We start from the raw sequence: 18,887 nt of genomic DNA on the forward strand, positions 1-18,887 counted from the left end.
ATGGTGTCCCTCCAACCACACAGGTGGAAACACACAGGCAGGCAGGCATTGTCTGTAGGGCAATCTGGCAAGATATACCTAAAGCCTTAATTTCACTTCTAGGAATATTTCCTAGTAAATGCATCAAAAATAAATGGACACAAGTTTCTCTGCAAGAAAGTTTATCATATTATTGCTTACAGCAGTGAAACACTACAGATGACATCAATGTTCACTCAGAGAAAACTGCTTGATTTCTGCTTTCCCAGAAAGTAGTCATAAAAAATAACAGAAATCTATATTCATCGACATGTCCACAACATGTCGTTTTTTAAAAGCTTGTTACAAGAAAGAAAAATCCAATGTTTTAGAAGTTTATATATGCCCGCATATATCTATATACTCATGCACAAATAGGAGAAAAGACCCTATAAAGACAGAAACTAAGATGCTGAAAAATGAAAGGTATTGAGAAACATTAAGTACCATTTGATACTTCTTCTTGCTGTGATCTCTACACTTTCCCTTTTACCATTTTCTGCATATTCTTTGTTCTTTTACAATGAATATGTATTACTTTTACAACCAGCCAAAACAAACAAAAAAGCATTAAAAAATACATGGGTGCTTCTATGGTAGACATAGAAAATAATGAAACCAAGTCGTCCATAAAGCTCTGTAAATGGAAAGCATTTAGTCCAGTTATTTGGGAAAATAACTGGACTAAATCAATAATGCAGTCCAATTATTAGTCCAATTTGTGGTTATTCCAAATAACCATGAAGTCGAGGATGGTTTGATGCCGTGGTTCTACCTACAAAGAAGAATGCTTTTTACAGGCCAACACCTTATGTTTCCAACATAAGTAGGAAAGTTAGGATACAGTCCACCAAGTCAACCCAACTTCGAAGATGTGAGACTGATGGAAAGCTGAGAGCTTGAGGGGTCAAGACGTGAAACTGCACATACAAGGCGTCCAGTGGTTCCCCTTCCTTCCCTTCAGTGGTAAGCGTAGACCCCCGGGGGGGCGGAGAGGTTGTTCCCTCCCATCGTGGGAGGGAGAGCAGTCCTCTGGGCCTATCTGTGAGGCTCAGGTTGACTCAAACTGGCGTGTGTTAGCAGAAACCTGGGGCCCATTTGGGGTGAAACCCACGAAGACCACACAGTCCAATGTGGTTTTGTCCTCAACCATTAACCAAACATGGTTCACTGACCTCATCAAACCTGGAGAATGCAGATTGTTGTTCTTTTTTAAGATTCTTCTGGTTTGAGGTTTTGGCTCTAAATTTCCTTACATGTATACGTGCGATTTTGCAAGCAACCCAGTTTGCCAAAGAAAGGGGCAAATAGACCATACGATACATCAACATAAAAAAGTAATAGTCTCCTCTCTCTCTCTGTGACTCAAAACAGAAAACATTTTTTTTTTTCTGAAACAAATTTACTGCTCTTTCAAAGTACCAGCTTTGAAATTCTGAGACGAGATCAGAAACGAAAACAAGGCAGAAAACAAAAATCTTTGAGGTCTACACAGCCATATATACCTCCACTGCCTGAGAACTTAAAGTGATTCTAGCACTGTTAGGCTACATTTAGTTCCTAAAACCTCCACAGCTCATTTTGGACTTCATATGTGAAAAGACGAATCCGTTCTGTCTTAAGAACCTTTCCTTAACTTATAAATTGATAAGCAGAATCAATTATTTCATTTTCAACATAATGGATATCCTTTCCAAAGTAGGCCTCACCCACAATTTTCACAATGTCTATAGACACAGATGAGTTTTTAAACCAGAATTATTCATATAGTCCCTACAGAAATTAATTTCTTATATATACAGCTTATATTTTGGGAATGAAATATGCTTTACTTGGGCATATCTTGCTTTTCATGCCTCACTGTATATATTTTCATAAAAACATTGATGTATTTTATAGTCATACATATGTAGACAGACACCAGTCAAAAAACATCTCAAGAAAGTTGCTTTAATAGTACCCTCTAGCTTTTTGGAAGATTGGCGTAAATCTCTTCTGCAGGGAGAAAAATCCATTTTTCTGAGAAGGTAAATGTTTATTAAATGCAAATACTGATATTCGTTTCCTAGGAAAAATGTCTTGCTGCATGTGGAATTTCTCGATAAAAAGCTTTCAAGTCCCAGGTTTCTCCAGATAAACCCCTATCGGTGAACTGATGCGTGAATGCACTGAAATTGAATTACTGTACAACAGCAATTACTTTCCACAGTACAGCTATAATGGGAATCAGTTCCGCAATGAACAGCAGGTAACTATAGGAAGGGGGGAAACTTAATATAAAATCTAGTCTCCTTTAGCTCTTCCCAACAAGCAAAGGTATTTATTTTTAAGCAAAACACTCTTTTCGAGGGCTTGATTTATCATTTTATCAATGTAAATCAGAAAATAAGTGAAACAAGATTAAGTTTATTTACAGCTGTGAGTTTCAGGGTGCTTTCGAAATTTATTAAATATCTTACCCAAGGTTTGAAAACAACTTACTTATCATGGAGTGGTCTAGCTACAACTTGTTTTTTATCTCTCTTCACATTCCCCAGAGGAGTTCATTCTTTTAGACACGTCTAATTAATTGTAATGTTTTGCTTGAATTGCTACCAAAACAGATACTATGCTATAATCCCCCCCAGTGCCCCTTCCCTCTCTGAAACCTGCTAAAGTTTGTGGAGGTCTGAAGTCTCCATAGCCTGACATTTAAAGTCCTCTGGATCAGTGTTTGGCTCTGAAACCAGGAACACCTGGGAAGACAGGAGGAGGTTATAAGTCCAGTTCAAATCAGTGTGGTGAAGGCAGTGTCCACCCCAGGCAAAATCCAAAGTCCCCAAAGGCAAAATCCACTCTGAGGAATTCACCTTTAGAAAAACACCCTGGAGAATCCTACCGTAAAATAATACATTTGCCAAAGTCCTTTTTGTCATTTCCTGGTTTATCTGCTTGTTTCTTGTGCTATTCATCCCAGTTATACGGACCACACCAAAATCACAGGATCATGGCATCGCCCTGTCTGTGATGGAACTGGTCCTCAAAGTTTATCCTTACAATTAGAGATGTCCGTGGCTACGCAGTTACTTCCTACAGACGCTCTTCCCGCCGCACATTTGGCTGTGCCTGCTCAGAGCTCCCTGGAGCCCCAGATGATGCTTCCAGTTGATTGATACTTTGTGCTACTCTCCCTGAAGGGCCAGATTTTAGACAGAGGAAAGGCTGGAGGCAGCCTGTTCATATAAACAAGGTCATGCAATGTAACCCTTCTGCCTTCTCCCTCCCCTCCAATCAGGGTACATTTCTCAACATCAGCAACTCAGGAGAAAGGGGAATGGTGTCAAATTTGCCTTCTATCAACATCAAAGATGAGCTCTGACTTGTGACACAGACAAGCATTTCCAGGTGTCACTTAGGAATGGCCTGATGAGCATCCATAGTTGGCCGAGGATGGGTGCATATCCTTTCCTCCATGCCCAGCATGTGAAATATCCCTTGAAATGTTAATGAACTAAAAGCAAATGGACTCCATTTCTCATCCATTGATAGAGACTTCAAACTTGACAAATTGTCAGCAATATTAATTGAGGACTCGGAAGCATAACTATCGCTGAACAATGAAGGTGAGAGATGGTGCCTTGGGCACAATTGCTATATACAAAAGCAAGCAGGAGTATGGCCGTATCAAATAACCTATAGCTAGCCTCTGCGTGAATGTGAAAAAAATTACTTAAACCACCAATGGCATTAAAAAGCGCTAGAAAATATTATTTAAGAAATGCTACCATAATGATGGCACCATTATGTTAATGGCAATTACTGAAGCTAAGGTTATTTATAATTTGCTAGCCTGAAAAAAAAAAAAAGTTACATATAGTCCATTACCAACGAGATGACGGGGTTATGTAACGGGCAGCCCACTTTAGGTTTCACATTTACTTCAGACATCTGACGGGGAGAAAATAGGACTTTCTGTGATAGGATAATTGCATAGTGGAGAGTAATTCAAATAGGAGATGAGGATGATAAAATCACTCTGATTCAACTAATCACTGGGAAAAGTGATGGAGGAAAATGATGAAATCAAGCCAGAAGAGACAGAGAAAAAGATCAACATCGTTTAACAGGCAGAAGATGACAGGCTACATTAACGGAGGGGGTTATTGTAGTACTCCTTTTTTTTTTCCCCAGCACTAACTGAACATACTTTCACAGACTAAAGGTGTTGTTATTGCCAATTCCTAAATTGCTACTGCCAGACTCATAAATATTTTATATACACCAATGGAAATGTTACTAATCAGGGTTGTTTGTGAACCAGGTTTCTCCTACACACGCCCCTCAAGTCACCACTGACACACACTAGGAAAACACAGGGGGGGCGCCTGGACCTGGGCCCCACCTCCAGCTGCTGGGGGTGAGGGACCGGGGCTTGGAAAGGGAAGATTCCTAGGCATGGCAAAGCAGAGCGATAAGGGTAAACCTAAATCTGTTCTGTTCCTGAACTCTTAGAAAAGAGTGGTGTGGGGTCACTGCCCGGTGGGTGGCATGGGAAAGGACCCCACCCTGTTTCACAGTGGTGCATTCCAATGCAAGGCTACAAATAATGACTTCGCTGCAAACCCACAGGCAAATTTGGACCTGAGGTCTTTGCTCTTCAAATGTTCACAAATCTCACAGGCAAACAGCAACTTTTCGTAATGGAGAATCAAGGTGCCATCAAAATATGAAAAGGGTTACACTCACTGCTCCCCTGGCCCCCCAAAGGGACATCTCATTCCAAATGGCACATGAGTCCTGACTGTTGCCAAGAGAGCTGCATGGCTCACAGTGGGGACCAGGCCCGTCTCTACTATCTCCACACTAAACCCTCATGTGAGGTACAAACTCACTTTAAAGACAGGGGTGGGAAAATCCACATAACACTGGACCAATTCATCAAGACATTATAGGTTGGAGCATCAAGCGTGCTTACAGAGGTCCTGTGTATTTATTTTAAAATACAGAGAATACATGTTGCAAGGAATCTGGCTGCCTCTATTTTGGGAACATTTCATTGTAAACAGAGCAACTTATTTTTTCTTCTCAAAGGAACTACACCCACCATATCAAATTGTCTTCTTTCTTTCTAACTTCACTAATCTAAGGCAAAAAGGTCTCAAAATTAGGCAATGCGAAAATGCTAAACCCCATTCACCTTCCCTCCTGTCATCTGAACCAGGTGCTTCTAGAAGCTGCAAGACTACTTCCTATCAGATGTTCACAGGTGGGAAGGCCCTTTAACCAGAAGTAACAGCAAATGTTTGCTGAACATTTACTGTTTGCCAGACACTGAGCTAAATAAATGCCTTGTATAGATACAGAGGTCCTGCAACCCCACCACCTGGGTGTAAAAATTAACTCTCCTGAGCCCTGCCCATGACCTGGCAAATGACCATCCTGCCAAGCCTGTTTGCTCATCTCTAAGACAACGATAATAACAGTGTCTCACTCCTAAGGTTGATGCAAGAATTAAACGAGATGACATACATGAAGTGATTAGCACAGGGGCTGGTGCATCTGAACTCAATAAATGTAAGCACGTATTTATTAAATCGTTGACTCCTGCTAACACCTCCAGGCTGGTAAATGAGGGAAAAGAGATTCACAGGGGTTACTCAATTCCTCTCACTGGTCTCCCACCTTGGGACAGAGCTGAGATTCAAAACAGTTCCACTACTTCCAGAGCCCATGTCTCACTGACCAAATGGGTCCACTGCCTCAAGGAGGTGAGGTCTAGCTTCTGGCGTTGGCTGGACCTCTGGGTCACAGCAGCATGCCACATGACTCCCTTCCCCCCCACCACCCACAAAGCTCCTCTAATGCCAGACACCAGGGCTACTTTGTCAACTGTAGAAGCAGAACCTAAAGATATTTGTGTCCTCTTCTCCTCTAAAATTCTGTGATTCACAAAGAAATGTAAGTTAAAACAATATGTCCCCCTCTCGCATTGACAATACTGTTACTAGCACTTTTTTTTTTTTTTTTTTTTTTGCAGGATTCCAGAAAATAAGCACTTGCATACCACTCCCGCTGGAGCAGCTGTGAATTGGCACCTTATCTGGACGGAAATGTTTTCATATGCATAAAGAACCTTGAAGATTGCTTCTGAGCCTCTGAACTGTCTTCTGTGTTCCGGAATTCACATTAAGGAAATACACATACACTCCAGAATACTGAAGGCGAGGAGGCAGTAAAGAATGTGGACTCTGGGGTCCATATGGCTGGAACTGTCTCTCACTCCTCATGTGACCTGGGAGAAGCTACTTAACTCCTTCCTCTCAGTCTCCTCTTTTGTAAAATGGGGATAACAGTAACATCTATCATGGGGGTGTTACAAGGATAACATAAGTGAGTAGATACACGGTCCTTGAAGAAACAGCTCATATGTAGTAGGTGCTCAGTTGGTTGATCCATTATAAATATACAAGAAGATTCACTGTAGCATTATTAATGTCAAACCTGCAAGCAAGCCAGGTGTGGTGGTACATACCTGTAGCCCCAGCTACTCAGGAGACTGAGGTAGGAGGATAACTAGAGCCCAGGAGTTTGAGACCAGCCTGGGCAACATAGCAAGACCACATCTCTTAAATTAAAACTTTCTTTTTATTGATCCAGAGTCTCGCTCTGTCTCCCAGCATGGAGTGCAGTGGCACAATCTTAGCTCACTGCAACCTCTGCCTCCGAGGTTCAAGCAATTCTCCTGCCTCAGCCTCCCAAGTAGCAGGGATTACAGGTGCCCGCTACCACACCCCGCTAATTTTTGTATTTTTAGTAGAGACAGAGTTTTACCATGTTGGCCAGGCTGGTCACAAACTCCTGACCTCAGATGATCTGCCTGCCTCAGCCTACCAAAGTGCTAAGATTGCAGGCATGAGCTACCGCGCCTGGCCAATAAAAACTCAAACAACTCAGACATCCAAATATATAGGAACAGTTAAATCAATTATGACACACTCACAGACTGGAATGTTATGCAGCCATCTGAGAAAATAACAAAACACACCTACCCAAGAAAATGTTCAGATCAGAATAGAGCTTAGTTGAACTCCAGTGTACTTTTGAATGGTTTTGGGCAGTTAGTGAATGCATTATACAGTTATAGGCCCATGTTGCATGGCTGAACAATTAGTGGCACCTCTACTGAATGCATAAATTTATCCGAACAAAACAGACACAAGAACCCTCTATGACAAGGGCAGTGTGTGCCCCTAGTGACTGCTTTTCCTGGTTAACCAGACTGTAGAAATAAAAGTATTTATGTAATAGCTAAGTGACTCAACTTTTATCTTTGAGAGACTGGTTCATCAGTGCCATGCCCTGAAACTGCCTTTGTGTCTTCAGGCAATACAGGGCACAAACCAGAGGCACTTACCCTGACTGCCTCAGACTTCTTGTGAAACATCTCTTCCATGTTCTTTGCCAGTTTCTTCACCAGTTGGAGACCATCAATTTCTTCTATGGCAACATCTTTCTCATACTCTTTGTATTTCTGTAAGAAGAGAGGGCAACGTTCAAGACACATGACACCATAAAATAGCACACCTGTGATTTCATAGCACATCTACTCACAAGGAATAAATAAAGATAAAATTATACCATCACTGCTTCTGGTGAATTTGTGGATATTAAACTGTATTTCAAAATTATTAAATCAACTAGAAAGAAGTATGAAACTGACTCTGGCTCTACTGGGAGACTTAACTAGCACCCAGGAAAGGAATACTTTTCAACCCAATTAAACTATCATCTGTCTGTTCATAAGGGACTGATTTCACCCACAGTTTACTCAAATTCTCAATAAAGACAATTTTTCATTTAAAATCCATCACATACCCTGGTAGTTTATCTGTTTAAATGTACAGGTCTCAAAGTGATCCCAAAACTCCTGTGAGTCCCTGAGACCCTTTCGGCGTCCATGAAGTCTTCTTTTTTCCCGAAGCATATCTGTGTGAAGCCAGATTTTCTTCAGCAACCAATCACAAAAGATTGAACACAGAAGCTGATATGGGAATCCACTTATTTTCTCTTAAGTCAAATATTAAAGAGATTTGCAAAATGAAAAAAGGCCACTCCTGATGTTTTTTTTTAAACTGGAAAGTATTATTATTTTCCATAAAATATAATATATATGTTAACATGTAATGAGTTTTTTATCCTTGTATTAATCACTTTTTAAATTTCTTGGTTTTAATTTCTAATATGGTAAATATCAATAGATACAAGCAACCCACATAAACAGATGCTCTCAGGGTTCTCAGGACTCTGTAGGAGTATAAAGGATCCTAAGACCCAAAAGTTGGTTTAACTAAAGATTTAACTTTGTTCCTAGTGTCAGGAAATATTGTTTATTGATAAAAACCTTCCAAATGGAGTTTATAATACTTTTAATGTCAACATGAAGCCATGACATTTATTTGGTTATCAAACAGCTGGGGAATTAAAGATACTGAGGAAGATATGTTTACTCTTATTTGTGGGGAACCTCTGAATCAGTTTACTTATTCCTCACCCACCCCAAGCTCTTACCCAGGGAAACCAAGGGGCTCCACATCTCATCTGGCTCTAGGGACCTTACGAGTTAGTTTTAAAAAGAAAAGCATATTATAACATTTTAATGGCAGAATAATTTTTGAGATACAAATTTATATTTTCTCTCCATTCATTCCTCCCATTCTATACCTTCAAACTGTAAACTGGGAGGCTCAGTTTCTCCTGGACTTGAGGAAGGGTGGGTGTGTGTGTGTGTGTGTATGTGTGTGTGTGTGTCACACAAAATGTTTCCCTTCCTTGCTCAAATGTCCAAGTCCTTTGAGGCAGTAATACCGGGTATCCTGAAATGAGATTAGTGTTTGAGGACAAAGGGATGGACTCTAAGGAAAGCAACTAACGTCATGAGAGAATTCCTCAGATCCTTAAACCAAAACAAAGTCCTTAGTCTCGAGGTGAGGCTGGAGGCATCTGGCCATGTGGTCTAGGAGCAGCAAGATAATACTCTCTTAGCCTGGACAGCATATTGAGACCCCGTCTCTACAAGATTTTTTTTTTTAAATTAGCCAGGTGTGGTGGCACATGCCTGCAGTCCCACTACTTGGTGAGCTGAAGTGGGAGGATTGCTTGAGTCTGGGAGGTTGAGGCTGCAGTGTGTTATGATCATGTGTTATACTCCAGCCTAGGTGACACAATAAGACCCTGTATCAGAAAAAGAAAAAAAAATACTCTTCTTACCCTTATAGGCAGGTAGGAACCTAGACATGGACTCCCCAGCACCCCTCTATTCAATGGCAGAGGGAAAGGCTAGGAAGGGATTCTAAGAATGGGCGCCAGAGCCTCTGACCTGAATATTAGACCCAAGAGCTTGGAGTTTCTCAGCATTAAGCTGATCCTGGAAAAATAAAGAAGTAATATTTCTGGACCATGTGAGTCTAGACCAAGATTGACATCTGCTACACTGTTTATTAGATGTTCTGAACTGCTGTGCATGGTCCTATAATTGATCGTGAGCTGTAGTTCATGCATCCCCCATGCCCTGAAAACATCCATAAAAATCTTAGAGGAGTTTCTCTTGCATCTCACCTGAAAAACCGTTTATTACTTCAATCTAGACTTTCCCTTCTTCCCACTAAAGCTGTCCTGTTCTCCAACACAAGAAGGCTTGGTGCTCCATCCCAGCCCCCAAAACCCTCTGTTCTCTTCTCTCCTGGCATCATAGATTGCGTGGCCCAGGAAGCAAGAACAGGTTCTTCTCGTTGCCACCATAACCCACAGCAAACATAAAGAACTTTTCTGGATGAAGCCTATTGCAGAGCAATTGCAATTTCACAATGCAAGGGAGATGCAAGGAAGGACACCGTTGCATTTTCCTGTGGTTCTATAAGGCTGCTGTGGTTTGAATGTGTCCCCCGGCATTCATGTGTTAAAAGCCTCATCCCCAATACAGCAGTACTGGAAGATGGGGCCAATAAGAGGTGATAAGGTTATGAAGGCTCTACCCTAATGGATTAGTGTCATTATCACAGGAGTAGGTTAGTTATGGAAAACTGCATTTGTTATAAAAGTGTGTTTGGAGCTGGGCATGGTGGCTCACCCCTATAATCTCAGCACTTTGGGAGGCCAAGACAGGTGGATCACCTGAGGTTGGTCAGAAGTTCAAGACCAGCCAGGACAACATGGTGAAACCCCGTCTCTACTAAATACACAAAAAATTGGTCAGGCATGGTGGCAGGTGCCTGTAATCCCAGCTACTCTGGAGGCTGAGGCAGGAGGATCACTTGAACCTGGGAGGTGGTGGTTGCAACGAGCCAGGATTCAAGATCACACCATTGCACTCCTGCCTGAGCAAGAAGAGTGAAACTCTCTCAAAAATAAATAAATAAAGCAACTCTAGCCCCTTCTTGCTCTCTGGCTCCCGTTGCCCTTCCACCACCTGCCATGAAATGATGAAGCAAGAAGGCCCTTGCTAGATTTGGAACCCTTGACCTTGGACTTCCTAGGCTCCAGAACTGGAAGAAACAGATCTCTTTTCTTATAAGTTACCCGGTCTGTGATATTCTGTGACAGCAATACCAAACACAGTAAGGCAAAGAGAAATCTTCCCTACCCCTACCTTGGGAGGTTGATTGGACTGGCCTGGGAGGTGGGGCCCTGGCCAGCCCAACACTGGCTCAAGCTAACAGCATGCTCTGGTATGTGAATAAAACTTCAATGACAATCACTAAGACTATCCCTAAGTTCAAATGGAAGCCAATATCTTCGGAGACAAAAAATCCCAGGAGTTCTCTGCTGCCTGCCAGGTGTGCTCCAAAAACCAACAGTGAAACCCAGCTTATACTCGAGGCTGATTCACCACCAAAAATACAAAGTTCAAGACGGAATAAAACAAACGAAACTAATGCAGCCTAGTATTTATAGTTGGTGAAATGAAAGTCTTAATTCTGTAATTAACATAATCTAGAGGCTTAAGATAAAAACAAAATGGATTTCACAATTCATCTTTATCTGAAGTTTTGGTTTTAAATCAGGCCTCAATATTCTGGCCATATCTGTTACTTGCATATGTTTCTCTCCCAACAGACTTCTCGAAGAGAATCTAACTTTCCACCAAGTTTTCAGTGGGATCTCTTGTATCCCACTTTTTTCTTCTGAGTCTGCCCTGTGAACAGAAGCCCCGGGCCTTACGGCAGGTTGTCAGTCTCCCAGGACTACTGGTGCCTGTGACATCACTAATCTCAGCAGAAAGCTCTTTGCCAAGTTGTGGGTTCCAGATCTGGGAAAAGCTGAGCCATTCCTCTACTAACCTGAGTACCCAACCTCAGGCCACATGCCAACAGGTGTTCCTTGCAAATGGGCCAAGAATATACTACTTTCTCATCACCCTGGGGAAGTCACCTCATAAGCAAAAAGCACTCTATCCTTCCAAGATGTGTTCATGCCTGCTGGAATCAGGTCAGAATAATGTAATGCCTTACCCTTTCTAGGAAATGTTTCACTTTGCTGGAAACAAAAGATTTTGAAGAACAGAGAGAGTAACTCAATGATAGTTATTAATCAATCAAAAGCCCTTAGTAACTTAGAATGTTGATATATATCAAAAACCATTAAAAAGATACCTGCAGTAGAAAACCAAACAATTTGACCTCCCGCAACTGGATAGAGTGAGCTACTCTAGTACAACAGAAGTCCACACAGCCATCCCAAACTGTGTCAAAGAAGGCAGGAAACAGTGTCGCAATATATGACAGATACTAACTGCTTACTTTTTGTTTTAAATCACTAATTCACATGCACACGCGCGCACACACACACACACACACACACACACCCTCTAGGAAGACATACACAGTGTTCACAGTCAGCGATACAATCACAAATGATGTTTTTTCTTTCTTCTTTTGCTTACCTGTATTTTCTAATTTTTACAATAAACATACCATTTTACATTCAAAAATATATAAAAGTTGTAGTTATGTTTAGGATAGCATATGAGCACCTACTAAACAGATTTCTTTAAGGGAATGTGGTCCCAATAAGACTTTTTGTAATTAAGCAACATGTCTTCATTGACAGAGTCTAAGGAAGTCAGTAAAATGAGTCCTATGTGGGTCACAGGCCCAGGAGGGTGCCAGAAACTTTCCACCTATTATTTTGTCTAATCTTCACAACCCCCCCCCCCACCATGTTGCAGGTGGAACGCTGAGGTACAAACAGGGCCAAGCTGGTGTGGAAGGCCAACTTGTTAGAGAGAAGGTTCAAACCTAGCAGGGTCTGCCTTCTAACTGCTCCATCTTCTGACCTTACAGGGAAGGGGAGTAGAGGGATAGGTGAGTGAGGGCCTAAAAATTTGCAAACTTGTTTCAGAGGACCCATTTTACTGCCATAAAAACACATTTTGTTGATTTTGTAGCCAACAGTGGCTTGAACTTGACAAGAGAGGCAAATACCAAAACCTGGAGACAGCAGCAGCTAATAGGAGCTGCAGCAGTTCACACGGCTGCTCCAGGCCGCCTGGGCACATTTGAAGTCATGAGAGTCGATTATCTCTTCACAGGGCCTCTGCAGGGTAAGTAGGGAGCCTTCCCGCAAGGAGCAGACATAGCTCTCAACGATAAAAACACCTGAGAGGGAAAAGCAAGCCCACTCTGAAGGCAGCCCTGGAGCCTCAATTAGAAATTACTCCATGGCCACATGCAGGCTACTAACTGGCTTCTGTTCCCTAAGGTACCAAAAAAGACCTGGAGGAAAAGTACCTAAAATTCTTCCTTCTCCTCCTCGGCTTTGCCTCCCCACACAGCTGGGCAGGCAATGGGCCTTTTTATTTTCTATAGCTTCAAGGATGCCACTACAGATTACTTTTGTTTCATGTAAAAGCAGTCATCCTTCAACAGAGAAAAGGAGTTAAGAAAGTACTACCAGGTTCCTGTAAACACAAAGGGAAGGCAGAGAGGAAAATAAAAATGGAAGTGATGGCTATGGCACCAGAGGAAAGGTTTGAGCCAGGCCGGCTTTGTATCCTGTCTCCGGCACTCCATCCGTTTGTTCTGCAAACTATACTGGGTGTCTCTGGTATGCCAGTCAGGGTGCTGGACACCAAGTACATCGTAAGGAGTAAACTGACGTTTACAAAAGCTTGCTGTCTAAATTCTCAAAAGAAGAAATACAAATAGCCAAGAAACATGAAAAAAATGCTCACGATCACTAATGATTAGAAAAATGCAAATCGAAACCACAATGTGATACCACCATACTCCTGCAAGAATGGCCATAATCAAAAAACCAAAAAATAATAGATGTTTGTGTGGATGTGGTGAAAAGGGAACACTTCTACACTGCTGGTGGGAATGTAAACTGTACCTGCCACTGTGGAAAACAGTGTGGAGATTCCTTAAGGAAGTAAAAGTAGAACTACCATTTGATCCAGCAATCCCACTACTGGGTATCTACCGAGAGGAAAAGGAGTCATTATACAAAAAAGATACTTGCGTACGCAGGTTTACCTCAGCACAATTTGCAATTGCAAAAATGTGGGACCAACCCAAATGCCCAACAATCAATGAGTAGATAAAGAAACTGTGGTATAGACATGCCACCACACAGCCATAAAAATGAATAAATTAATGGAATTCATTGCAACCAGGATGGCACTGGAGATCATTATTCTAAGTGCAGTAACTCAGGAATGGGAAAACAAACATCTTCTGTTCTTACTCATACACAGGAGCCAAGCTATGAGGATCCAAAGGCGTAACAATGACACAGTGGACTTTGGGGACTCGGGGGAAAGGGCAGGAAATGGGCGAGGGATAAAAGACTACAAACTGGGTTCAGTGTATACTGCTTGGGTGATGGGTGCACCAAAATCTTACAGATCACCACTAAAGATCATACTCCTGTAACCAAACACCACCTGTTCCCCCAAAATCTGTGGAAATTTAAAACAAAAACATTTTTTTAAAGAAAGCTTGCTATTTAATAGCCAGAACATTCTGAGAAGGAAACAGGCAAGGAAGATACGGCATCAGGGAAAGCCTGATGAGGGCAGTCAGGGCAGTGACTCCCATCTTGCCAAACCCTGTGAGGATGACAAGGCTGGGGGTGGGGTGAGAGGTGCAACAGGGGATGAAGATGCCAGGAAGAGGGAGCAGCAAGAAGGAGAGTCCAATGGGGATGCCGCTGGGGCTCAAGGAAGTGTTCGCTGTCCCACTGCACTGGAGCATGGATGGCCATGGTGGACAACTTTGGTGAGAGATGAGGCCAGTGAAGTGAGCAGAGGCCAGGTTATCGAGAGTGATGTGCTAGGAGTAACAGTTTGAACCCCATCCTGAGGTGGGGAGGGGGTGGCGCTGTGGGGACAAGCAACAACTGGAGCCACCGGTGCAGGGGGGTGTTTGAAGGTAGAAAGAATCACTGATCAGGTGTGCGCTTTTGAATAACCTCAGTGTGCAGAATAGAGAGAATCCAGAGAAACTGGATACAGACAAGGAAGCCAGAGGCTGCAATGGTCAGGGCTCACAAGATGGCAATGGGGAGGGGCCCCAAGAGGCAGAGGAATGAGAGGCAGGGCTCCTAGAGAGACACCAAAGTTTCTGGGGGCCAGACACAGCAACACTTTGGGCCAGCTGGCTGAGTCACTTTAAGGAAGCCATTAACCTCCTGAGCCTCAGGGTCCTCATTCAGAACACCACCGAAGATGATGTCCGTCATCCGGCGCTGCCCTGCAGTCTTACCGGAAGGACATCTGTCGAAGCCCCCAGCACAGTGCCTGCAAATAATGGACCACCCCAAATCATAGTGCTACTTTATTTTTTTCTCTTGGCATTTCCGGCTACAGAGGATTCTAGCAAGCATTGTGTTTCCATATTCCTAAACAGAAGCTCTTAATGTAACAGACAAATTCCAACAGGGTGTGGATGATGTTGATGTCTTCGCTGGGCCTACCCCGGCCTGGTGCAGCTGCCAGAGATGCCCCAGCAAAGCAGCCTGTGGATTTAGCCAGGACCAGGGTCTCGGCAGAAGGCACTGTATGTCACATTTGTGATATGGAAACAAGGCAAGCCTGAGAAACTTTGTATTTCCTCTGTTACAAGACAGCCTCTGAAGCTTCCATCCCTTCTGTTAGCAGAATCAGCATTTGGCAAGAAATCCTGTGGTGAGCCAAGGACGTTTATCTTTTGAGAAGGGAGACACAGAAATGCATTATTTCTGCAGCATCTATTTTGCCAGATCATTTCACACAAACACCACGAAGAGAAAAGCACTACTTCACTGTCAGAACACTTAATGTTGTTCATACGTTTGGGTCGTTTTTTTTTTTTTTTTTTTTTTTTTTTTTTCCTATGTGAGAACTGCATATCTAGAAGTGAGTCACCTAGAACAGCCCCCAGAGAGGGTGCTCCAGTCAGTAGACTTCTGGCCAATCATAATTAATTAGGATAAAAGCCAAATATGGAAGAGGAGCTCTGGGTACACCTGGCACCAGGGGAAAATGCCCTCTGCAGAGGATGGCTGCAGGAAGCATCATTAGCCAAAGAGTGGGTGCATATTAACATAGTCTCTTGGCTAAATTTTCTTACTGAAAACTGAAATTACACCTCTAGAGTTGGCATAATTTAATCACTGCATGAGGCTTACCAGAATGCCGTGGCAGGGAGATGGCACAGCAAGGACATCCTCATCCCCAAGTGAGAATGTGGAGCGTTTGCCCTGAAGTCCACAACCTGAAGCAAATGAGCACCTTCTCTATCCCTCTCCCCAGCCTCTGGCACTTCCCTTAAAATCCTCGAATCCAGATCCCCCAGCAACTGTGACACTGGGACAGCAACCCAGAGATGGTTCAAGCCCAGAACACTTTAAGCTGCTTTGTTATATAAGAGTGAAAGAAGCGTCAGTTTCCCACCCTAAAGTTCTTTTTCTTTTTTGTCTTTTTATTCCTTCAAGCTCTGAAATAGCCACAGTGCAAGAGATAAATTCATTAAACCAATCATTTAAGACGGGATTATGCCAATACAAAAAAGAAACTTAAACTGAAAATGTTGCTATCTTCTCTCACTCAACAAATATTTACAAATTGTTTACCATGTGCCAGGGCAGGGAGACAGGGGGAAACGTATTGAGAAACACATGTGGTTCCCTTAGGGTCAAAGAAGGCTTATTTTTGGTTTGTTTTATTTAAAAATAAGTTAATGCAGAGCCATATGGATCATTTTTCGGTAAACTTTCACCCTCATATCCTGCACAGCTGGTCTGTGTGCCTCCTCTGGAGGGCACACTGGTCTGCAGTACAGATATGTTACTTCTGCTAGATGTGCAAGGGTGCTCTGGCCAGGGGCAGGAAGGACTGGCCATCAAAGTCACTAGGAAGAAAGAGGATCACAGGAAGGGTTGTAAAATGATAGATTAGTGGAGGTTCCCAGAAAAGGGGATGCCTATGTAGCATATATGATTCCGTTTCCTAGAAGATATAATCTAGGAAGAACCCTGGTAATGTAATGAGACGGTCATCAGTCATTATAAAGCAGGACATCTGTGACCAAGGCTTGATAGAAACAGGCAGCAAGAGGAGGTATAGAAGAAAGAAGAGAAAGAGGGGACAGTCTCTTTAGGTTGCATATAAGCTGTAAGTTCATTCTATGTCCCTCCAGTGGGGCTAGAGTGATGTAGTTCCCACTCTGTCTCCCTTGAACTTAGTCCTAGTGAAGACAGCTGACCAAGATGGGTTCCGTGGAAAGAATCTGCATCAATATTGCTGCTGTGCTACTGACCTGGAGGCTGGCAGCAGCATCCTGCTTGGCTTAGAATTACTAGCCAGGGTTCAAATCACAGTAGAATCACCAATGTGCACTTGCTAGGGGCATGCAGTCCTAATACCAGCTTAAGGTTTGGCCTGATACTAGGACCAAGGACTCTTTAGCCAGATGTTCCATGTTCAAGTCCTCATGTTACCACATCCAACCATGTAACAAGTTGACCAGCCTCCACCAGGGTCCTTCCCTTGACAGTAAAGCGGGTAAGACCAGACCTCATACTGCTCTTGAGATGATCGAATGATGTGAAGTGTGTAAAGTATGCAGCAGAGTGCTGAACACAGAGTGAAATACTCACAGATGGTGATGGTGATGGGAGAAGGTAATACATCTCAATATTTGTTCTAAAATTTCTGAAAAAAAGTCATTCTTTTGCCTCAACAACAAGGAGAAACTTGCAACCAACATTTACAACCTAACAGACCAAGTAGCTCCCAGTGCTGCTCTGGGCAATGGCATTTTTCTAATACATTCACAAGGCTCCAGGGACTTCTCAATAATAATTCTTTGGTGAGAACTCTGTTCTGGTAGAAATTGGTTGCTAGAAGTCTATGTTTATGTGTGTGTGTATTGGGGAGGGCAGAGGGATGACAATTTTTAGATACGTTACTAAAGATGTTGCAATAATAACTGATCATCTATAATTTTGCAGTCCCTCTTTACAGACCGTGTCATTTTCTTATTATGACATAAATGCACTTAGCATTCCTCTCAATCCAATTACTGTATACAAAGGTGTCACTTCAAAACACAACACTCCAAAGCAATTATGTTTCCAAGTAAATACATTTCCAAATCCTTTAAACTGATGTTAGGACCTCTTCTTCTTAACCATCACAAAAACAAAACTGACTTCATGGAACCCTCGGCCACAGAAGAATATTTTTCTAGTTGAAATGGAAAGTGCATATTGTATGAATACTTCTGTTTCACACAGATATTCCAATCAAGTGTCTCCAAGGTCAAAAACGCCCATCATTAATGCTGTGCTCTTCCAGATCCAGTGATGTTTGAGGACAACCCTTGAGGAATGCGATTTTTCTGTCAAAGCCACAAGAACAAGAGACAATCTGAATGTGAATAAAAGACTGCTTTAGAAACGCTGAAGAAAGAGAAGAGGACAGAGCCCTGAACTACAATTGGAAGAGCAAGCAGAGAGGAAGCAGAGGGGACGCAGGGAGCGGCTCTCAGCCCGCTTCTGCAGGGCTGAATGTGGCAATGGAGCCGGCCTGAGGAATTCAGAACATGATCTGTAAAAAGCGCTTCCTCAGTGGGGTGGAAGCATGGAAATGAGCCAACATTGAAAGCAACAGAGTTTCCTCACCGTGCCTTTAAGAACTTTCAGCTAGACGGCAAGAATGGTGTGGTCTAAACGACTTTCCATGGTGCTCCATGGAAAGAGCGCGGTCAGTAGAATGATCGGGGGTCTCAGTCCCAGTGCCCCCAGAGCCCGTGCTCTCAGTTAGCTGTTTAGAGTACCCGACTAAGTCCCAGAGCTCCAGGGAGGCTGAGCCCCAGAGCAGGGAGGACAGGGAAACCAGGGCCAGGTGCAGTGGCTCACGCCTGTAATTCCAGCAGTTTGGGAGGCGGAGGCAGGTGGATCATTCGAGGTCAGGAATTTGAGACCAGCTGGCCAACATGGTGAAGCCCCATCTCTACTGAAAATACAAAATCATCCAGGCGTGCTAGTGCATGCCTGTAATCCTGGCTACTCGGGAGGGTGATGGGGGAGAATCCCTTGAATATGGGACGCTGAAGTTGCGGTGAGCCGAGGTCATGCCATTGCAATCCGGCTCTGCCATGGGTGATCTCTGACCGATTTCCACTATTTCCAGATTGTCAGGTTCTGAATGAAAAGATGGCTATCTTTCCTCTCCTGTTTTACTGTCTATACTCTTAAAAAATAATCTTGATAGGTCTCATAAGCTTTTCCTGTTCATCAGAGTCAACTGGACAAATGCCTCCAATAAATTGTAGCTCTGTGACGTAAAATTGAGTGTGAATACTACACTACATTCCTGTTTTAAATAAATGAAATTGAGGCAAATGCAA

At 42.9% G+C, this 18,887-nt stretch overlaps 1 protein-coding gene across 9 annotated transcripts in view; it reads right to left on the reverse strand.

Annotated features, from left to right (window-relative positions):
• CACNA2D3 (calcium voltage-gated channel auxiliary subunit alpha2delta 3) overlaps positions 1-18,887 on the reverse strand; it is a 935,925-nt gene that overhangs the window by 735,529 nt on the left and 181,509 nt on the right. For all 9 annotated transcript variants that reach the window (XR_012518702.1, XR_012518703.1, XM_039477586.2 and 6 more), the window contains one exon: positions 7,412-7,528. Coding sequence is in view for 7 of the 9 variants with exons in the window: in XM_039477586.2 (XP_039333520.1) it covers positions 7,412-7,528 (117 nt within the window). In the remaining 2 variants the exon portion in view is untranslated. The remainder of the gene's footprint in view (positions 1-7,411; positions 7,529-18,887) is intronic.

The sequence above is a fragment of the Saimiri boliviensis genome, chromosome 8 (assembly GCF_048565385.1).
Source record: "Saimiri boliviensis isolate mSaiBol1 chromosome 8, mSaiBol1.pri, whole genome shotgun sequence".
NCBI lineage: Eukaryota > Metazoa > Chordata > Mammalia > Primates > Cebidae > Saimiri > Saimiri boliviensis.